The 20,378-nt window shown below is 42.3% G+C and overlaps 1 protein-coding gene and 1 pseudogene across 37 annotated transcripts in view; both read left to right on the top strand.

The window, feature by feature from the left end:
* SH3D19 (SH3 domain containing 19) overlaps positions 1-20,378 on the top strand; it is a 202,364-nt gene that overhangs the window by 157,019 nt on the left and 24,967 nt on the right. For 28 of the 36 annotated variants that reach the window (XM_051819352.3, XM_008267339.5, XM_070047425.2 and 25 more), the window contains 4 exons: positions 2,592-2,699; positions 7,617-7,729; positions 16,413-16,474; positions 17,422-17,686. In XM_051819352.3, the coding sequence (XP_051675312.2) occupies positions 2,592-2,699; positions 7,617-7,729; positions 16,413-16,474; positions 17,422-17,686 (548 nt within the window). The remainder of the gene's footprint in view (positions 1-2,591; positions 2,700-7,616; positions 7,730-16,412; positions 16,475-17,421; positions 17,687-20,378) is intronic. The other 8 variants (XM_070047426.2, XM_089302362.1, XM_089302363.1 and 5 more) reach the window with 1 other exon arrangement.
* LOC127483141 (mitochondrial amidoxime reducing component 2 pseudogene) lies at positions 7,736-13,017 on the top strand (annotated as a pseudogene). Its single transcript, XR_016211884.1, has one exon. The product of XR_016211884.1 is annotated as a mitochondrial amidoxime reducing component 2 pseudogene (transcript).

A 20,378-nucleotide genomic window follows, 5' to 3' on the forward strand; every position in this document is an offset into this window, starting at 1 on the left:
CACTCCTGTTTCATGCTGCAGCCTGCTTCACTCTGCCCACACCTGTTCCTGTTTTCTCTCTTTTGTCCTTTCTCAGTTGTGCCTCTCACCTTCTAATACACCATCATGAATTACTTACCTCTTCTATTTAATATGTACTGTCTGTGTCTCCCTGCAGGACTGCTTGGTTCAAAAACACACAGTCCTTTACTTTGTTGATGAATATATTCCTAGCACCTAGAATAGTGTTTGATGTGTAGTAAGTACCTAGTCAATATTGAGCAAAAGCAAAAAAAAGTAGATTACAAAAAATTGATTAAAAAGTATTCAATTTTGTTTTTCAAAATATCTAATACATGTAATATTTATAGAAAAATTTTATATTATAGCCATGTATTTATATATTTTAAAGGCAGAGAGACAGACTCCTATCTTCCATTCAGTGGATCAGTCCCCAGATAGTGGCATCAAGTGGAGTGAGCCAGGCTGGAACCAGGAATTCCATACAGATCTCCCATAAGGGTAGCAGAGAACCAAGCATTTGAGCTGTCATCTGCATCTAGGCACATTAGCAGGGAGCTAGATTGGAAGCAGAGGAGCTGGAATTTGAACAAGTACTCCAACACAGGATGTGGGTGTCCTGAGTGGTGGCTCAGCACTATGCCACAACACCCTCCTCTGACAAAATTTTAGAAAATAATTACTGCTAGTGGGGTGAAAAGATATTTTTTTTTTGCTATTTTATATGTTAAAAGTTTCTAGTTATATCACAAGTATTACTCAGAAGTTGTAAGGCTATAATAATCAGGAATTAACTCAAGGAATCTGATTATTTGATTAAAAAGCAGAACTTTGTTTTGGGAGGGAGATAGATTACAGTGGGGGAAAAGTTGTGCTACTATTACAATAATCTTATTGTAAATTTGATGATATTCTTTTGATAAACTTGAATTGGTTTTCTGAACTTAGGAGTCATCTTGCTCGTGTACTATTAGATTTCCATAGAGGAGTCATCTAATATTTTTTTTTCTTCTGAGTAGTTTTATAATAATTATTTTAGCTAGCAAGCCATCTGAGACTTCTGCTTAGGTGAAAGAAAAGAAACTGTGATAGGATTGCATTATACCCTCTTATCTGCCCACCCAGTATGTGATAAACACAAACCTGTGAGTGTCTAGTGTTGCCTTTGGCATAATACGAGATGCTGTGGTTGCTTGAGAGCTGGGTAAAGGGGAGGGGAATATTGGGTTGCAGAAAGAGCTGCTTTTTCTCTGCCCAGTTCTTTCTATATCCTGCAGAGATCTGGTCAGCAAAAGAAACTGTTGGACTGCAGCTTGTAACGGGAAAAATGTGGATGCTGTCCATCACAGGAGCTATAGTATGCATCCTATAAGGAGTATCTCCTTACAGGCAAGATCCGCAGGACAGGTGCAGAATCATAGTAGATTCATTTGTCTTGTGTTGATTAAAGGCAAATACAGCCTCATGGCTGTATACAGTATCTATTACAGATATTTTGCTTTATTTTTGTTAATCTGCTTATTTTTAATTTCCCATTTTTTAAACAAAATTAAAGTCCTTTTCTCAAACCCCTGAAAATAATATTTTTTATTTAATTATTTCTGTTTTTAAATTTTTTTGGTTAACTTAAAATATTTGTAGATTTTCAGTGGGGTGCTGTAATGTATTCCCACACACATAAACTGATCAAGTCAGGCAATTAGCATTCCCACTTCCTGTGTCTTCTGTATGCTTGGAGTCTCCCTGCTCCTCCCTTCCAGTTCTTCGTACGCTGTATAATGCATTATTGGGAACTGGCGTTGGCTCAGTGTGCTGTGGAGCACTAGAACCTACTGCTTCTATCTAATTTTGTAAGTTCAGGTGGACTTTTTGGAAAGAACATTTATGTTAAAGAAAAACTTTTTTTAGTTGCAACAAAGTTTTATAATTAGGCTTTTATTTCAAGTTTTTTCCTTAGGTGCATGCTATCTGTTTAATATAAATGGGTAAACATCACGTTGTGCTATGTATCCTTGCCCAAAATTAAATATTGGAAGGGAGATGTTTTATTCTATTTCTAAAATAAAGCTTTTCTTATTTTCATGTTATTAAAGTATAGTTTTACTAAACCACCAAAGCCAAGACTGCCAAGCATGGTACTTGGAAGGATGAGGCCTCTTGGTGAGGCCCCTGGGTAAATATTCCACTCAGGCACAGAGGTCGTAGGGAGGAGGGGTCAGTCCTTCCCTCCTCGGGGTTGGGGCGGCTTAAGATGTGGAAAAACTGCCTCCTCTTTTGAGTTGCCCCTGGTTTTTTAGGTGGACTTTATGAAATGATATGCTCCCCTAAAAGATAGCTTCTACATAATTCAGTAGCATCCTGGATATCTCTCATCAGAGCAGAAGAAAAGCCACATGAATTATTTACAGAGTACTAAATTATTTCTTTTTATGATCTCCAACTTTGTTTTTGTCTCTGCAAACTGAGATTTTGTTTATCCATGAATAGTTTTCCCTGGGGCATGAAAAATATGACTCTTAAATTATGAATGAGGTTTTTTGTTTGAGTCTCTGTTAACTAAAACATGCAAAATAAACTATGTTTTTCATTAGATCCCTTTCAACTCCCCACAAAAACAGAACCAACAAAAGAAAGAGCAATTCAACCAGCAACCACCAGGAAACCCACTGTAATTCGAATTCCAGCCAAACCGGGAAAATGTAAGTGCTCCCTCTCTCACTGCCTTCTTTATTTACTTCTCCAAGAGCCTGGGAGAAATGTATGCTTATTTATCACTGCCTGCTTCTGAAACTATGTGTAATCTGTCATTTATTAATATTCACAGTCAAGGACATTAAAAGCAATCATGTGTTTTCCATAATTCCCTGGGGAATTAGTACAGTAAATTTGGGCTTCATTTTTCTTTAATATTGTCTTTAGGCAGAGAATAGGGAGAGACTGAGAAACTCAGAACACTTGTTAATGCTTCTAATAAAGATGTGGTGGGAAAGTAACTGAAACTAATAGAATATAAAGTTGTGTATGTCTGTCAGGAGCATATTATTCCAATTAGAATAATCTAAATATAGTTTTGTGTGAATTGCAGTAACCAAAAGGTTTAAATATAAATATATATATATATATAAAACCATAAAAATACTTTTAAAATTTGCAGTAACACTGCATTTTTATATACTTTTTTACTTGATGCTTTAAATAATACTGTAAGTGAAAATCTATGGAAGCTTTAATAAGTACTTCAGAAAGAAACTTGATAGTATAAAGGAAAAGCCAAAGGGTTAGAACTGTTTACTTTAATCTTCTGTGTTTATTAAAAAGTATGAGTAAAGTGTGTGTGTGTTTGCACATGGTGGCTTCCAGTGTACTTCTGGCATTACCCAGAGTGATCACACAACTTTCTGAATGGGTGTCTGACATCATTTATATATGCAGTACCTTTGCATTGCCCAGTTGGATGCATGCTTTGTCTAGTGAGAGATTCTGCCCATTCAATTTGTCCCAACAGCAAAGCAAATGTCCCAGTATTTCACTGATAACGTTTGTATTATAACAAATAACATCACTGATGACAATTGTGTTGTAGGCATACCCTGTAACTTAGGGGTTTGGATTTTTAATAAGGCACTACCAAAGGGATCATACTGGTTTTAGTCTCTTCTTGACAGTTTTGTTGTTAGTGGATGACTCCTAACTAAGTAGCGAGAAGACTGAACTGAGTTGTTGTAAAGAATGAGGAGAAAAAGTCGGGTACCAAATTCTAGTTGGTTCTTATTTCTTAGGAGGTTATAATGTAGTGTTAGTTTACAAACAGATGGCATATTCCTTTTGACAGTGTCATACAGCCTACTGATTAATAACATGATAGCTCATTGGGTTGTTTGCCTGTTTACTGTTACCTTGAAGACTGGAGGTAAGTCTTAGTACATGCTTCCAAGAATCTCTATTGGTGGAGTCACACAGACATATTTAAATTCCCTAGTAATGAGTTGTGAAATATTTTCAAGCAGACTTTTCATTGGGGGTGTCTTATATAGGCATCCTTAGAAATTTTGACATGTACCTAATTCCAGAAGCTCAGGAAAAAAACAGCTGTTGAACATAAGCAGTATTCTTCTGTCAGTTCTAGGAATGGTGGAACTGTCCCAAAGTCCAAGTTCCCAAATGGCAGCCCAGGACCTACCTTGTAAGCGGACCTTTCTCAGGCTAAGCAGTTTCGCGCCTGCTACATTTACTTGCCTGTACGCCTGTAAACTGGATTAATAGATCTGAAAAGGATATACTGAGGAAGCACCTTGAATCGTTATTCTGACACAGCTCCAGAAACTGTTAAAAAGAAGTCTGCTGCTAAATGCAGGAGGATTGACATACCCAAGTGGTTCCTAGAGAGTCATTTCTGTCCACACCTTAATTAGTTCTCCAGAGTTTTTAAAATTGTAGTTATGAAGTAGTTACATGCTGTGAAGGAAAAAGAACACTATTATTTAGTGTCTGAGGAACATGGAATGGAAAAGGGAGGGGAAGACCAGCTTTGTGGTGCGAAAGCCCTTGATCTTTGAACAGGTTGGCTACTTCCCCCTTGGAATCTGTTTCTCCTGACTAGGAATCCTTGTCCCAGATGCTGCGTTGCCCCCTCCCTCACCGTTCCTTCAAGTCTTCACTCAAGTGCTGCTTTTCCTCAGTGAGGCCTCCTCTGGCCACATCATTTAAAACTGGAAAACTTCCTCCACAGCCATGCATGCCCATCCCAGTCACTCCCCATGGCCCTTCCTGCCAGCAGCCCAGCTCCACACGGCTCTCATACTACTACGCACTCCTAAACATTTGCCAAGACAGTATTATATCCTTGTGAGAATGAGGAAACTTCAGCACAGAGCAGTCCTCAAGGTGGAGACGGAGTTGGATACTCCTGTGTGTATCTTAATTCCCAGAGCAGCCCTGTCTCTCGCTAGGAAGGCTTGCCTTTCTCTCAGTCATTGTTTACCTGGTAGCTGACCTGGTGTTTTTCTTCCTTTGAGTGTAGTTTCCTGTCTGTGGATAAAACAGAAACCTGACAAATCATCCTCTTGTTATAGGTTTTTCATGTGAATGGAAGTACAAAGTGTTCATTTGAAAAAGTAATTCCCATTTCCTTTTAGTACCTGAAGCAAACACTGGAACAGGCAGCTTTGGCCTCCTTCAGTAGTGCCACAGTGGTCCACTCTCTAAGTATTGTTGCACTTGTGTTTGTATTAGCTGTTACTAATTAAATCTGGTCATCCTTGTTCCTACTTTTTTAATAAGTTGGGGGTACATTTGCTAGATAAGGATGTGGAGTGCATGTAAAGGTATTGCTTGTTTTTAATGAGTGTAATTAAGTTGATTAATCTGGATCTAATGAATTAGAAAACACATTTAAATATTTTTGAATGGTAGAGGCTTGAATTAAGAAGCAGTGTGCCGGAGCCAGTGTTGTGGCTTAGTGGGCAACCCTGCTGCCTGTGATGCCGGCATCCCATATGGTGCCAGTTCCTGTCCTGGCTGCGCCACTTCCAATCATTTCCCTGCCAATGGTCTGGGAAAAGCAGGACAGGATGACTCGAGTATTTGGGCCCCTTCCACTCACACGGGAGACCTGTATGAAGCTCCAGGATCCGGGCTTTGACCTGGTCTAGTGCAGGCCATTACATATATATATATATATATATACACACACACACACACACACACACACACATATATATATATCATCAGGGGAGTTAACCACCAGATGGAAGGTCTCTGTTTCTCCCTCTCTGTCTTCTTCTGTCTCTCTTTCTCTCTCTAATTCTGACAAAAAAATTTAAATCTTTAAAAAGAAAAAAGGGGGGTGGCTGGCGCTATGGCATAGTGGCTAAGATTCTGCCTATAGCACTGGCATCCCATATGGGCACCGTGTCAAGTCCCAGCTGCTCCTCTTCTGATCCAGCTCTCTGCTATGGCCTGGGAAAGCAGTAGAAGATGGCCCAAGTGCTTGGGCCCCTGCACCCAAGTGGGAGACCCAGAAGAAGCTCCTGGCTTCTGGCTTCGGGTTGACCCAGCTCTGGCCATCGCAGCCATTTGGGGAGTAAACCAGTGGATGGAAGGCCTTTCTGTCTCTCCCTCTCTCTATCTGTAACTCTACCTCTCTAATAAATAATCTGTAAAAAAAAAAATTTTTTTTTTAAAGCATTAACAGCAGTGTGCCTTCTTACAAGGAACACAGGCTTTTGGGTCCAAAACTCTGAATCTGACAATTAATAGCAATAAGACCTGGGATGGGTAGCTTATTTCTTTTATTCTCAGCTTCAGGGTTTTTTTTTTATTTTTATTTTTATTTATTTTTTTTTATTTTTTGACAGGCAGAGTGGACAGTGAGAGAGAGAGACAGAGAGAAAGGTCTTCCTTTGCCGTTGGTTCACCCTCCAATGGCCGCCGCAGCCGGCGCACCGTGCTGATCTGAAGGCAGGAGCCAGGTGCTCCTCCTGGTCTCCATGGGTTGCAGGGCCCAAGCACTTGGGCCATCCTCCACTGCACTCCCTGGCCACAGCAGAGAGCTGGCCTGGAAGAGGGGCAACCAGGACAGAATCTGGCGCCCTGACCAGGACTAGAACCTGGTGTGCCGGCGCCGCAAGGCGGAGGATTAGCCTAGTGAGCCGCGGCGCCGGCCTGTTTTTTTTTTTTTTTTTTTTCCCTACCTGTAATGTAGATAGGTTATTGTCTAGTATAGAACTTTTTGCAAAAATGGAAAATGTTCCATGTCTGTGCTTTCTAAAATGATAGCCTCCAGCCACAGTGGCTGCTGAGGACTTGACACGTAGCTGGTGCAACTATAAAACTGAGAGCTTAATTTTATTTCATCTAATTAATTAATATTTAGGTTTAAACCTCCATGTGTGACTAACAACTATGTGTGACAAATCTATCAGCTAGATGTTGGAGAAAAGGGTGTAAGTGGAAGTGCCTAGGCATTAAGTGTGCAACTTTTGAATGCTGAAATTCAGTGCCTGGCACATAGAAGGTTCTCAACAACTGCTGTTTGCAGTTGTGATTTTCTTTTAAAATGTATTTGTTTATTTGAAAGTCAGTTACAGAGGAGAGACAGAGGGGCAGAGAGAGAGAAAGAGAGATCGATCTTCCATCCGCTGGTTCACTGCCCAGGTTTCCATAATAGCCAGGGTTGGGTCAGGCCAAAGCCAGGAGCCAGGAGCTTCATTTGGATCTCCCTCGTGGGCACAGGAGCCCCAGTACTTGGGCCGTCTCCCACTGCTTTCCTAGGAACATTAGCAGGGAGCTGAGTCAGAAGCAGAGCAACTGGGGTGCAAACTGGCACCCACATGGGATGCTGGTGCTGCAGGCCATGGCTTTACCTGTTACACTACAGCACCAGCCCCTGTTACAATTATTTAGTATTATTTTCACTCTCCATAAAACATACAGTTAACTAATGTTGACTTACTAATCAATTTTCTGAAGTTTGCTGGGAACTCTTCATTTGCTTAATTATCCTTTGTATGGATTGCTTGTGATAGTCATTTCCTAAAAAACCAAATGGCAATCATTTCATTCTTTGGAATCCCAAAGACTAGAATGATTGACAAACTGCTGCTTTTGTTTTCCAGGTTTACATGAGGATCCACAAAGCCCACCTCCTCTCCCCGCTGAAAAACCTATTGGAAACACTTACAGTACAGTTTGTGGAAAACCTAGTAATGTTGACAAAACTAGAAATTTGGTAAGTGCTCATTATAGATTGTATTAACTTAAGGATCAAGCTGTGTACTGCTTTGAAGTACTCATTTGATATTTAAATTACTGTACTATTGATCAGATAAATAAAAAGAAAACCTTTATTAGAAACTAATTCTGGGCCGGTGCCACAGCTCACTAGGTTAATCCTCTGCCTGCGCCGCTGGCACCCCGGGTTCTAGTCCCAGTTGGGGCACCGGATTCTGTCCCGGTTGCTCCTCTTCCAGTCCAACTCTCTGCTGTGGCCCAGGAAGGCGGTGGAGGATGGCCCAAGTGCTTGGGCCCTGCACCCACATGGGAGACCAGGATAAGCACCTGGCTCGGCGCAGCGCCAGCCATAGCGGCCATTTTGGGGGTGAGCCAACGGAAGGGAAGACCTTTCTCTCTGTCTCTCTCTCTCTCTCTCACTGTCAAAAATCTGCCTGTCAAAGCAAAAATAAAAAGAAACTAATTCTTAGCTCCATATGCTTAATGTGTTCTTCAGTATTGAGATTCTAAAAAAGAATTAGGCCAATTCATGATACTTTATTATAGCATAATTATTTCTATATCAGTAAAGTGACATCTTTTTAATAACACTAATAATGAGGAAGTTATTAAAAATATTTAAAAACCTTTAATATTTGTAGAAGTAGATTTAGTCAAATTGTCAGTTACTTAATATATTCAACTTATGACACAATTTTAAAATACTTACTGGCACCAGTGCTGTGGTATAGCAGGTAAAGCCACTGCCAGTGACGCCAGCATCCCACATGGGTGCTGGTTTGAGTCCAGCTGCTCCTCTTCTGATCCAGCTCCCTGCTAATGTACCTGAGAAAGCAGCTAAAGATGGCCTAAGTGCTTGGGGCCCTGCACTCATGTGGGAGATCTGGAAGAAACTCCTGGCTCTTGGCTTCGGATCAGCCCAGCCCCACCATTACAGCCATTTAGGGAGTGAACCAGCAGATGGAAGATCTATCTCTCCCTCCCTCTCTCTCTCTATAACTCTGCCTTTCAAATAAATAAATAAACCTTAAAAAGAAAAATACTTACTATAAGAATCTGTTTAATCTGAAATTTAGGGGAAATTTATTTTATTTATTTACTTACTTATTTGAAAAGAAGAATTAGAAGGGGAAACACACAGAGAGATCTTCTATTGGCTGGTTCATTCCCCAAATGGCTACAATAGCCAGGGCTGTGCCATGCTGAAGCTAGGAGTCAGGACCTTCATCTATGTCTCCCATGTGGGTACAGGGGCTCCAGCACTTGAGCCATCTTCCACTGCTTTTCCAGGTGCATTAGTCTGGAGTTGGATAGGAAGTGGGCCAGCCTGAACTTGAACTGGCACCCATACTGGATGCTAGCGTCACAAGATGTGGCTTAACTCACTACACCACAATGCTGGCACCTATTTTTTTAATTTATAAAAGTGCCTTGGGCCGGCGCCGCGGCTCACTAGGCTAATCCTCCGCCTTGCGGCGCCAGCACACCGGGTTCTAGTCCCGGTCGGGGCGCCGGATTCTGTCCCGGTTGCCCCTCTTCCAGGCCAGCTCTCTGCTGTGGCCAGGGAGTGCAGTGGAGGATGGTCCAAGTGCTTGGGTCCTGCACCCCATGGGAGACCAGGAGGAGCACCTGGCTCCTGTCATCAGATCAACGCGGTGCGCCGGCCGCAGCACACCAGCTGTGGCGGCCATTGGAGGGTGAACCAACGGCAAAGGAAGACCTTTCTCTCTGTCTCTCTCTCTCACTGTCCACTCTGCCCATCAAAGAAAACCAAAAAAAAAAAAGTGCCTGGGGCCGGCTCTGTGGCATAGCAGGTAAAGCCACTGCTTACAGTGCCGGCATCCCATATGGAAGGCAGTTCAAATCCCGGCTGATTCACTTCTGATCCAGCTGTCTGCTATGGCCTCGGAAAGCAGTGGCAGAAGGTCACCCCTTGGGTCCCTGCACTTGCGTGGGAGACCCAGAAGAAGCTCATGGTTTCAGATTGGCACAGCTCTGGCCAGCCATCTGGGAGTGAATCAGCAGATGGAGGATCTCTCTCTCTCTCTCTCTCTCTCTCTCTCTCTCTCTCTAACTTGGCCTTTCAAATAAAATAAATAAATCTTTGAAAAAAAAAAGTGCTTTACCTTGTACTTCTTAAGAGGATAGTCGAACACTATTTGTATATGTATTTTTTATTTCAGTGTCAGCACTATACCCTCAGTTTTTAAAAAATTTTCATATGGTAATGATCTTTAGAGCTTGTTCAAGAGAAGTCAGTTTTTAAGGTCTTGGAACTTTTCGGTTCATATTTCATAATAGTTTTACATTGTGCATTAACTGTTTGTTATATAGGCAAACTCACCTAATCATTTGGAGAAGAGGAATTTCCTTGAAGGAGACATTAAATTAAATTAGCCAATATCAAGTTAATGAGATTTTCTTTAGAATCAATTAAAATTTAGTGATCACTTGCATTTTCAAAGTACTTGCTAATAAATTTTTATTGAGACTGGGCCAAGAAAGCCCAAAAGAGGATAAAAGGGTCCAACCATACTATTGTTGGATAAGAAAATGCCACATTTCCATGGAGGAAAAGTTACTTGACACAGATGATGTCCTACTCTGAGAGGGTTAGGAAAACAAAATAGGAGGGTAATGAATAAAGTATGCTTTTTATTCAGTATTTGATATGATGGGCTTTTTAAGCTGTAAAGCTCTATTGAAATATTAGGCATTACTGCACTTTGATGTTAAGCAGTCTATAGGCAACTCCCACATTTAAAAAAAAAAACAAGAAAGGAAGTTGGAATAAACTAAACTATCTAGAGAGATACTATATTCGTAATGTCATTTGTACATAACTTTAACAACATAGAAAAATCCTGTTCTCAGGGGGTCAGAGCATTTGTGTATGGCACTGACAGTGATAAATGCATACCAAAATAGACACTGTGAGTGAAGAAAAAGACAATAGGAAACAGACCTCAAGTTAAATGATGAGCCTGAAATCACACATAGAGATTTCTAAGACCTGAAATCAAATATATGCCCAAGAAATTCCCTTTTTTGGAGAATTTCAATAACTGGATGAATTTTAGACCAGAAGACATAAAGACTAAAGATGTGGCTGAGGATCTCAGACTGTTTTACCAGTGTAGTTACCCCTGAGGATAGGCATGGTCTTGGCCAGCCGTGGCTCCCGATTGAGGCACAGACAAAAATCCTCAGTCCTCCTGCCAGGAGTGCTAGGGAATGTTCCATCTGCGGATAAGGTGACTGCAGTTGGCCAAACCCACTTTCTTCGTTTAAATGATGAGGGACTGCAGAGTGAGGAACACTTCCAGCCGTTCTGTCAGCAGGAACAGATACCTCTGTCTGCCCCATTGCCTGCTATGGGAACACAAGACCACAGAGCATCTCCCAAGGAGGCTCCCTGCTGGTGCAGACCGAAGCAGGAGATACCATATAGCTATGTGTAAGGAGTCAGGGCTGTGGCACAGAAGCTGGCCAACGAAATAAACAATCTGTGTGTATGCAGTAGGAGACAGAGGCTGATTCCGAGTTCAGGATATAAGAAGTGGTCACTGCCCCATCTGTGTGCAGGCTCACTTGGCCATGGGCGCCGTAGGCTCCTCAGTGCTGGCCTGCCTCAGCTTCCTCACCCCACACCTCCCCACACAGTCCTGGCCCACATATCTCAGGGTCACCACGCTGGGACTGGCTACAGTGGTGCTGGGTGCTGTGGCCTGGCACCGCATATGGTCCAGCTGGCACTGGTGGCTACACCAGGTGGACACTGTGGCACAGCTCTGGATCTACCCAGTCAAGTCTTGTACGGGGGTGCTGGTGAACACAGCTGAACACCTGCGGGACAGGTTTTGGCTGGTGATTAAGGAAGATGGACATACTGTTACTACGCGGCAGGAGACTTGCCTTGTCCTGGTCTCCATCACCTATGAGGAAAACTACCTGATGTTCAGTGCTCCAGGGATGGACCAGCTGGTGTCACCCAGCAAGCCATCTTCCACAAGCACCCCACCACTGTACAACATTTGGTCTTGACACTCTGTGCTTCACCAACTTACTGAGAGCAGAAGCATTCAGGTTGGTTCCGTTTGACATAAAGGTGAAGGGAAGAGCATCCAAGAAACTTCTCTGTTTATATACAGAATTACCAGGTGGCCCGTCTGTTCTGCAGCCTACTCGTGATCCTCTTGGAAGCCTCCCTGGTGGAATTGAATACAAGGCTGGAGAAGAAAATCAAAATGGAGCAATTCAGGCCAAATAGTATGGTGCGAAGCTGTGATACCTAGGTGGATATCTGGGATGGGTAGAATTGAAAAAGATATCGCCCAGCTGCCTGCTAACATACCTGGGAAAGCAATGGAGGACAGCCCAAATGCTTGGGCCCCTGCACCCATGTGGAAGACCCAGAAGAAGCTCCTAGCTCCTGGCTTCAGCCTGGCCTTACCCTGGCTGGTTGGGTCATTTGGGGAGTGAACCAGTGATGGAAGACCTCTCTGTCTCTCCCTCTCTCTCTGCAACTCTACCTTTCAAATAGATAAAATAAATCTTAGAAAAAGGTATTGTTTTGCCCCAGAGTTTATTGTGACCGCAGTGGACCCAGATACAGGAGTCGTAGATAAGAAAGAGGCACTGGAAACACTTGAGAGCGACTACCTGTGTGATCCTTCTGAGCATCACATACAAGTCTTCCCACTTCGGGGATATATAATATTCAGTGGAAAAAATAAGAAGCCTCAGAGTTTGTGCCCCCATAGAGTTGGTGACCCCATGTATTGGATGGTGTAGTGGTAGATCCACCCTGGAGCATGGCATAAGGCTTCGGTGTCTAGGAAGCGTTGATCAGAATTTTAAACAAGGATACCTCAGCAAACCTGTGTCACTCAGCCTTTGTCTTCTTCCTGAAAACGAATCTTGATTTTTGACTTCTCTCAGTTCTCTGTGCTCTGAGTTGCTGTAAGGAAAACAGCAGGGATGTTTTAGAAATATGAAGATACATAAATTTTAGGGAATGAAGATTCTGAAATAAGTAACATGGTGAGATTATTTTAAATGTATGGTAGCTAACACTTTCCTGATCCTTGACTTTTGTGTTGATGAGTAAAGTTTGAAGAATCAGCTAAAAAGCTATAAAATTTTGTCAAATGTATACATTTTATTACTTATTATTCTGTTTCAGGAGAAATGGAAAATAGTAAGTCATTGTTTCCTCATATGCCTTATGTTAGCAAACTCATAAATGTCTGTTAGCTGGTTTCATGTGGCTGCTCAGTCCCATAGACTTTTTTTTTTTTTTTTTTTTTGACAGGCAGAGTGGACAGTGAGAGAGAGAGACAGAGAGAAAGGTCTTCCTTTGCCGTTGGTTCACCCTCCAATGGCCGCCGCGGCCGGCGCGCTGCGGCCGGCGCACCGCGCTGATCCGATGGCAGGAGCCAGGAGCCAGGTGCTTTTCCTGGTCTCCCATGGGGTGCAGGGCCCAAGCACCTGGGCCATCCTCCACTGCACTCCCTGGCCACAGCAGAGGGCTGGCCTGGAAGAGGGGCAACCGGGACAGAATCCGGCGCCCCAACCGGGACTAGAACCCGGTGTGCCGGCGCCGCTAGGCGGAGGATTAGCCTAGTGAGCCGCGGCGCCGGCCTCCCATAGACTTTTCACTCACGTATTTTTGACCCAGCACCAGTTTGCCATCAGGATGGTACTTGAATATGTAAATCATTTAGACCTTGCCTTTGTATTTGATTCTGCCTTTATGAAACCATGTAAAGGTAATTTGTTTGTGTTTAACTGCCAGATACACCACCTGGAATTCCAAGTAAGATAAAGAAGAAAACAAAATTTAAAAAAGAATGAAATTTTGAGAGTAGGAGTGGGAGGAAGAAAACACAAACATTTTTAGGTGTAAACAATTTTTGTAACAAAAAGAAATCTATTTTAATATGACTAAGCAAAAATTCTCACTGAACTAATACACTAATGAATGAAACCACTTAACAATTTTTGTACCTCATTATTCTGCATTAATAATAAGTGTAAATCTCAGTCCCACTTAAAAAAAAAAAAAAGATGTAAGACTTGGCACCAGTTGTTGGAGAAGGGAGAAGAGACATCTGTGGAGGCCGCTCCTCCAGTAGACAGGAGTGTGATCTGGGGAGAAACAGCTCTCTACAGAAGGCCAAAGCCTGGGGAATCGCTTTTGAAATAACAATATAATTGCAATGCAAATAAAGGAAAAGGTGGCATCTGCAGGGACAGTACAAGAAGGAAAACCAGCTGTGCCGGCAACTGAAATGTGTATCCAAACACACCCAGAGCCAAAGGTCAAGGGCGTCACACTTGGGAAAGCAAGCAAGCAGGCAAACAAACCACCAAAAAGCTGAGGCCTTTCCGGTTGTGAGATACCAAAAAGGAGGAAGTGCCTCATCAGTGAACTTGGGAAGACTGTTGAGAAGACCTGGGCATGAACCCACTCGAGCAAACCCTAAAACAACACCTCCTACAGGAACTGTCCTGGGTTTGGAAGGTCTCAGTTGTAGCAGCGTCTTTGAGAATGCCTAACATCCCTGAGGAATTGACTATATACTAGTTTTTCTTACAATATGAATTTTTCACTGTAGAATAATGAGAAATTAAAAGAAATTCAAGATTTCTCATACAAATACTACTTCTCTGGGGAAAAAGCAGCTAATATTTTGTACAAAATTATGATATGTGATATATCTATTTTTGAAGATTTATTTATTCATTTGAAAGAGTTACACAAAGAGAGAAGGAGAGGCAGAGAGAGAGAGAGAGAGTCTTCCCTCTGCTGGTTCACTCTCCAGTTGTCTGCGACAGCCAGAGCTGCACCGATCTGAAGCCAGGAGCCAGGAGCTTCTTCCAGGTCTCCCACGTGGGTGCAGGGGCCCAAGGAATTGGACCATCTTCCACTGCTTTCCCAGGCCATAGCAGAGAGCTGGATTGAAAGTGGAGCAGCTGGGACTCGAACCAGCACCTATTTGGCTCTGCAGGCAGCGGCTTTACCTGCTACGCCACAGCGCCAGCCCCATGATCTATTAATTACATTACTTTATCCACACCTTTTCGTGCCATAATTATACATCTACTTTTAAAATTTTTCCTTTAATTATTTAGGTACCTAGTAAACTATGATCTTGAGAAAAGCAACAAAGGTTCCTCTCTATCTGCTAGAGTTTGTTTTCATTTTAAGGGTGGTCAAATAAATAAGTGCACTTTTCAGGTACTATAGCAGTATTTGTCAGAAGGAGATACAGGCAGCAGCATATTTCTATGGCATGGATTAAACTCTGGACTGTTGCAGGGTTTATGAGCTGGTGCCTTGCCTCACTACATTAACTGAATTCATTACTGAAACCAAGTTTTCAGGGCAAGCTTAATTTGTTTTTTAAAATGGGATTTTAAAACACTGAAACATGTTTAAATGATCACAGTCACTGGCAATTAATCATTTGGTATTTAAGGAAAAGTTGTATATATTCAGTATGAATTTAAAATCATGAAAATGAGTTTCAACTTGTTTATAAAATTAGGAAGAAAACAATCTGTTAGCCCCCAAAATCACCAAGCTATAATTAAACTCCTTTTACCAAAAGGATCAATGTAATTTTAAAGAACTTGCGTATTTTCCCTTATGAGGTCTTGGAGAAATATTATTTCCTAGGTCTCAGGATTCGGAACTTAGCAAAGTAGGAAAGATGAAAAAAGGAGAAACTCAGAAAATTTTAGTGAAGAGTTTTTCTTGAAAAACGTAATTTTTGACTTGGAATCCCTTAATGCCCGCTCAGCAGAAGATCGGAAAATACTTTCCATGTAGAATATTTATTTTCCAATTCTTGGACTGTTACCTGTTCAGGACACCTATTTAAATAGCACAATTTTAGTTTCTTTCCTGAGGAAAGGCTTCCTGTCAATCTCCACCCTTCCAGTTCCTCTCATCTGCTGTTTGGCTAAACATTGCAACTGTCCCTGTCTTGTATTTTTCACATTAGTCCCCTTTACTCTTTCCTTCTGTCCTACAAAACTCTGATTCTCAGCCCAGCAAGCCTCATTGCTGTCATGTTGCTGACACTTTGGAACTTTTTTATTCCTCCTCACAGGCCTTCCTTCCAGGCCATCCCTTGAGCTGCCTTGATGTTCCCACCTCCTTTTAGCTTCAAACCACTGCCAAATGCTGAAGCCATCCAGTCATGTTGAGATCTGCCCGTTAAGAGCACAACAAACTAGTAACCACTTCACTTTGTGTTTAAACTTAGGAGCAGTGCATTTCCCATGTGATCAGGGGATAGATGAAGACCTTTTTTTATTTTTTTTAATACGTTGCAGTGTCTGCTTAAAGTTTTGCCGTGTGACCTATCTTGGTTTAGTCATCCCTTAGCTGGGTACATAGCCATGCAGTACAGTTGATCAGGCTATGGTCTGTAACAGAAGAAAGATCTCTTGATTTTTTCCTCTGAGTTTTCACTTGCATTAGGACATGGATAATTTTGGTACAAGTTATAATAATATTGTTTAAGGCAGAAAAATGTTTTTTAAGTTAATTTCTGTAACTTGGCTACATTTCCACATGCAGATCCAACCAGCAGGTTGTCCAAAATTCCTGTTGACAAGCTCTTGTTTTAAATTAATCTCAACTAAGATGTATTCTCTGTTACTTATAGGAATCCGACCACACTGGTCAGATTGGAGGTTCTGTGCGAGGACCCCCAAGATTGCCACCAAGGTACGTATCTGTGGAAAATGTCAGAGAAAAACTAATGGCTCAGAGACCCAGCTCTTTTGCCCTCACCAGGACTAAGCGTTGGTGGCCTTAGATCTTTTTAGAGATAAACTTGTGAAGTCACCCAGGCCGCTAGCCTGCAGTCTGTTTTTGACAGCAGATTTAGGAATCCGTGTTCTGTTTCTTTTAACACAGTCCAAAAAATCACAGAACACAAACATCAGCAAGACTCCTCTCCGAACTGGAGATATTTCACCTCTGAAATGCATACCATACACATACACACACCCTCCCTATGAAGAGAGACATGGCTGGTTCTGGGTGTTTCTAACAGAACTAAGTTTTGTGAGCTCAGAGGCAGCCTGCCTCCTAACTTTCAGAGCCATCTGAACAAAGGCTGCATTGCTGTCAGAAGGTGTTACTGTGTTGAAAAGGCATTCAGAGTAGTAGTTGTCCTATCCCATTTTCAGAACCAGTGTTCTTTATATTAATCTAAATTAGACTTTTAGTAGTAACTCCTGTAACATGAATATTAGATTTTGGTGTTTTCTTTTCTAATCATATACAAGAGCCCAGCACATAACACATGATATCTCCTTATGAGTTTTTCATCTCCAACTTCGGTAGAAAGTGCTTAGCTTCCTGAATTTGTCATAGTGTATATAAGAGCAGCTGGGGCCTTGGAGAGTTCATGATAGTAAGTACTTGTTTGTCTTGAACTAATGGATCTCTAATGCAAGATAAGAAGAAGCTAAAACATCAGGACATTTCCACAGCAGTCGTTTTATGCAAAAGTAACATACTGTGCAGGTTTTGGTAAATTGTATTCCACTAGCAGAAAGCTGTGTGTGTGAGAGAGAGAGAGAGAGCGAGCAAGCGAGTGCGCACAGGCAGAACAGAACCCAGTACTGACCAGAACACTGACTCCCAGCTACCTCATTGACTTTCAGGCCTGTAGATGGAAAAGCCATTCCAACTCGACAGCCTCCTTCCAAGGGTGCCCCTGAGAGACCACCTCCCCCCAAGCTTCCTTCAACCAGAACATCAAATAAAAAGCTGCCTTTTAATCGCTCTTCTTCTGACATGGATCTTCAGAGAAAACAAAGTAACTTGGCATTTGGACTCTCAAAAGCCAAGAGTCAAGTCTTTAAAAATCAAGATCCGGTGCTACCCCCTCGCCCCAAGCCAGGACACCCTCTCTACAGGAAATACATGGTAAATGTAGCTTTTAAAAATGTTTGTAGTCAAGAGAATTGTTCTAAAATATATATATATATATATATTTATATATACACACATATATATATGATCTATTATTCCTTAGAAAAAGATAATAAAAGAAATGTAGAACTCTCCCTTAACCTCCTTTACCTGAACAGTCCTTTAGATAAGTAGGCCATAATGAAACATAGGTCTTCAAAGCAGGGTTTCTGTCTCAGGAGAAATACAGGAGAGATGAGCAGGGTGGACAGGGATTATAACTTGCTGCTGGCTTGACCAGACAAAATCTCTGAAAAACCTGACCCATTAGGTTATGTGAATGGCTGTGACTCTGATAGATGGTTTAGAGTATATATCCTGAACAGTTTATGTCTTGCAGCTACTTTACCCACTGAATAAACTTCAAAATGAAGTAGAAAGGATATTTTCATTAGGATGGATTTTTCCCCTTTTGTAGACCTAATTATCATACTCCATTTAACAGTTACCAGTAGTCATCAGTAATTGAAATATTTGGAGCAGGCATTTAGCACAGCAGTTAGGATGCCACTTAGAACACCTGCATCCCATGCTGGAGCACCTAGGTTCAGTTCCTGATCTAGCTTCCTGCTAATGTGCACCCTGGGAGGTCAAGGGTAATGGGTACCTGCCACTTACATAGAAGACCCAGATAAAATTCTGGGCTCCTGGCCTCAGCATGGTGCTGGTCTGACTGTTGTAGGCGTTTGGGGATTGAACCTGTGGATGTGGTATCTGTCTTGGTCTCTGTGTCTCTCTTCCTTTGTTTATTTATTTTTTTAGATTTATTTATTTATTTGAAAGAGAGGGAGAAAGATCCACTGATTCATTCCCCAGATGGCCGCAATGGCCAGAGCTGAGCCAATACAAAGCCAGGAGTCAGGAGCTTCCTTCAGGTCTCCCACATGGGTGCAGGGGCCCAAGGACTTGGGCCATCTTCTACTGCCTTCCCAGGTCATAGCAGAGAACTGGATTGGAATTGGAGCAGCCAGGACTCGAACCGGCACCCATATGGGATACCACACTGCAGGCGGTGGCTTTACCCGCTATGCCCAGTGCCGGCCCCATCTCTTTTAAGTCAATGAAAATAGGTAATTAAAAATACAATTAGAGAGCCGGCGCCACGGCTCAATAGGCTAATCCTCTGCAGCACCGGCACCCCGGGTTCTAGTCCCGGTCAGGGTGCCGGATGCTGTCCCGGTTGCTCCTCTTCCAGTCCAGCTCTCTGCTGTGGTCCGGAAGTGCAGTGGAGGATGGCCCAGGTCCTTGGGCCCTGCACCCGCATGGGAGACCAAGAGAAGCACCTGGCTCCTGGCTTCGGATCAGCTTGGTGCGCCAGCCACAGCAGCCATTGTGGGGTGAACCAGTGGAAAAGGAAGACCTTTCTCTCTGTCTCTCTCTCACTGTCCACTCTGCCTGTCAAAAAAATAATAATAATTGGAATAAATAATATATTTATTTATTTACTTGAAAGAGTTACAGAGAGAGAGATCTTCCATCTGCTGGGTCTCCCACATGAGTGGCAGGCACCCAAGGACGTGGGCCATCTTCTGCTGCTTTCCCAGGCATATTAGCAGGAAGCTGGATCAGAAATGGAACAGCCAGGTCTTGAATTGGCGCCTATATAGAATGCTAGCATCAGAGGCGGCAGCTTAACCATATACAATGCCAGCCCTGAAGATTTATTTATTTAAAAGGCAGAAATCAGAGAGGCAGTGACACACACACACACACACAGAGGGAGAGAGTGGGGGAGGGAAGCAATACAGATCTTCCATGTGGTTTATTCTCCAAATGGCTGCAACAGCCAGAACTGGGCCAGGCTGAAGCCAGGAGCCAGGAGCTCCCTCCTGATATCCCATGTGGGATGCAAGGGCAGAAGCAGTTGGATCATCATCCCTGCTTTCCCAGACACATTAGCAAGAAACTGGATTGCAAGTAGAGCAGCTGGAACTCAAAACCAGCCCTCTATGACGGGATTCTGGCATTGCAAGTGGTGCCTTAGCCCACTGCACTACAACACTGGCCCCAAGAGAGAATAACTCTTAACAAGAACAATTAATAGTTTCATATTGTTCTGCATTTCCATCATTGAGCCAGAAATTGCTTTTTCTTTAAGCTATTCAGACTTTCCAAAACAATCCTCCTTTGAGAAGGATGTGGATAGATAAGAAGGATGTCGTATATTCACGTGTACTCATACTCATTTAAATTGATGAAACTTTAATTGCCAAAACTCAAAGCGTGTTCTTTGGGGTAGATTAGTTAATTATTTTTTTAAATAGTATCCAATGTGTATTGAGTACTAATTTTGAGCCAGGAAGTGTTCAAAGAACTTAGAAGACAGGTACTTCTGAAAACTTATTGAAACATGTAATTAAAAGTTTATTTTGGTGGGAAGAAAATTGAAATCCATGCATAATTTTTCATAATATGCATTTTCCATGTACTTTTTGAAGGTCCTTTATGTATTGAATAACTTTCTCCTCATATGAACCTTGTGAGTTGGATGCTATTATCATCATCTGAGATTAAGTACTTTGCACAGGGTGGTCGTCAGTCAGTGGTAGAACCAAGATCTGAGCATCGATTAACCGCCTCTGAGCTCAGGCTTCCAGCAGTTATGCTATTCCGTGAGAACAGTTGTGAGGTCTCTACTTGCTTTGGC

The sequence above is a fragment of the Oryctolagus cuniculus genome, chromosome 8 (genome assembly GCF_051225735.1).
Source record: "Oryctolagus cuniculus isolate XC-2025 breed Fujian yellow rabbit chromosome 8, ASM5122573v1, whole genome shotgun sequence".
Classification (NCBI taxonomy): Eukaryota; Metazoa; Chordata; class Mammalia; order Lagomorpha; family Leporidae; genus Oryctolagus; species Oryctolagus cuniculus.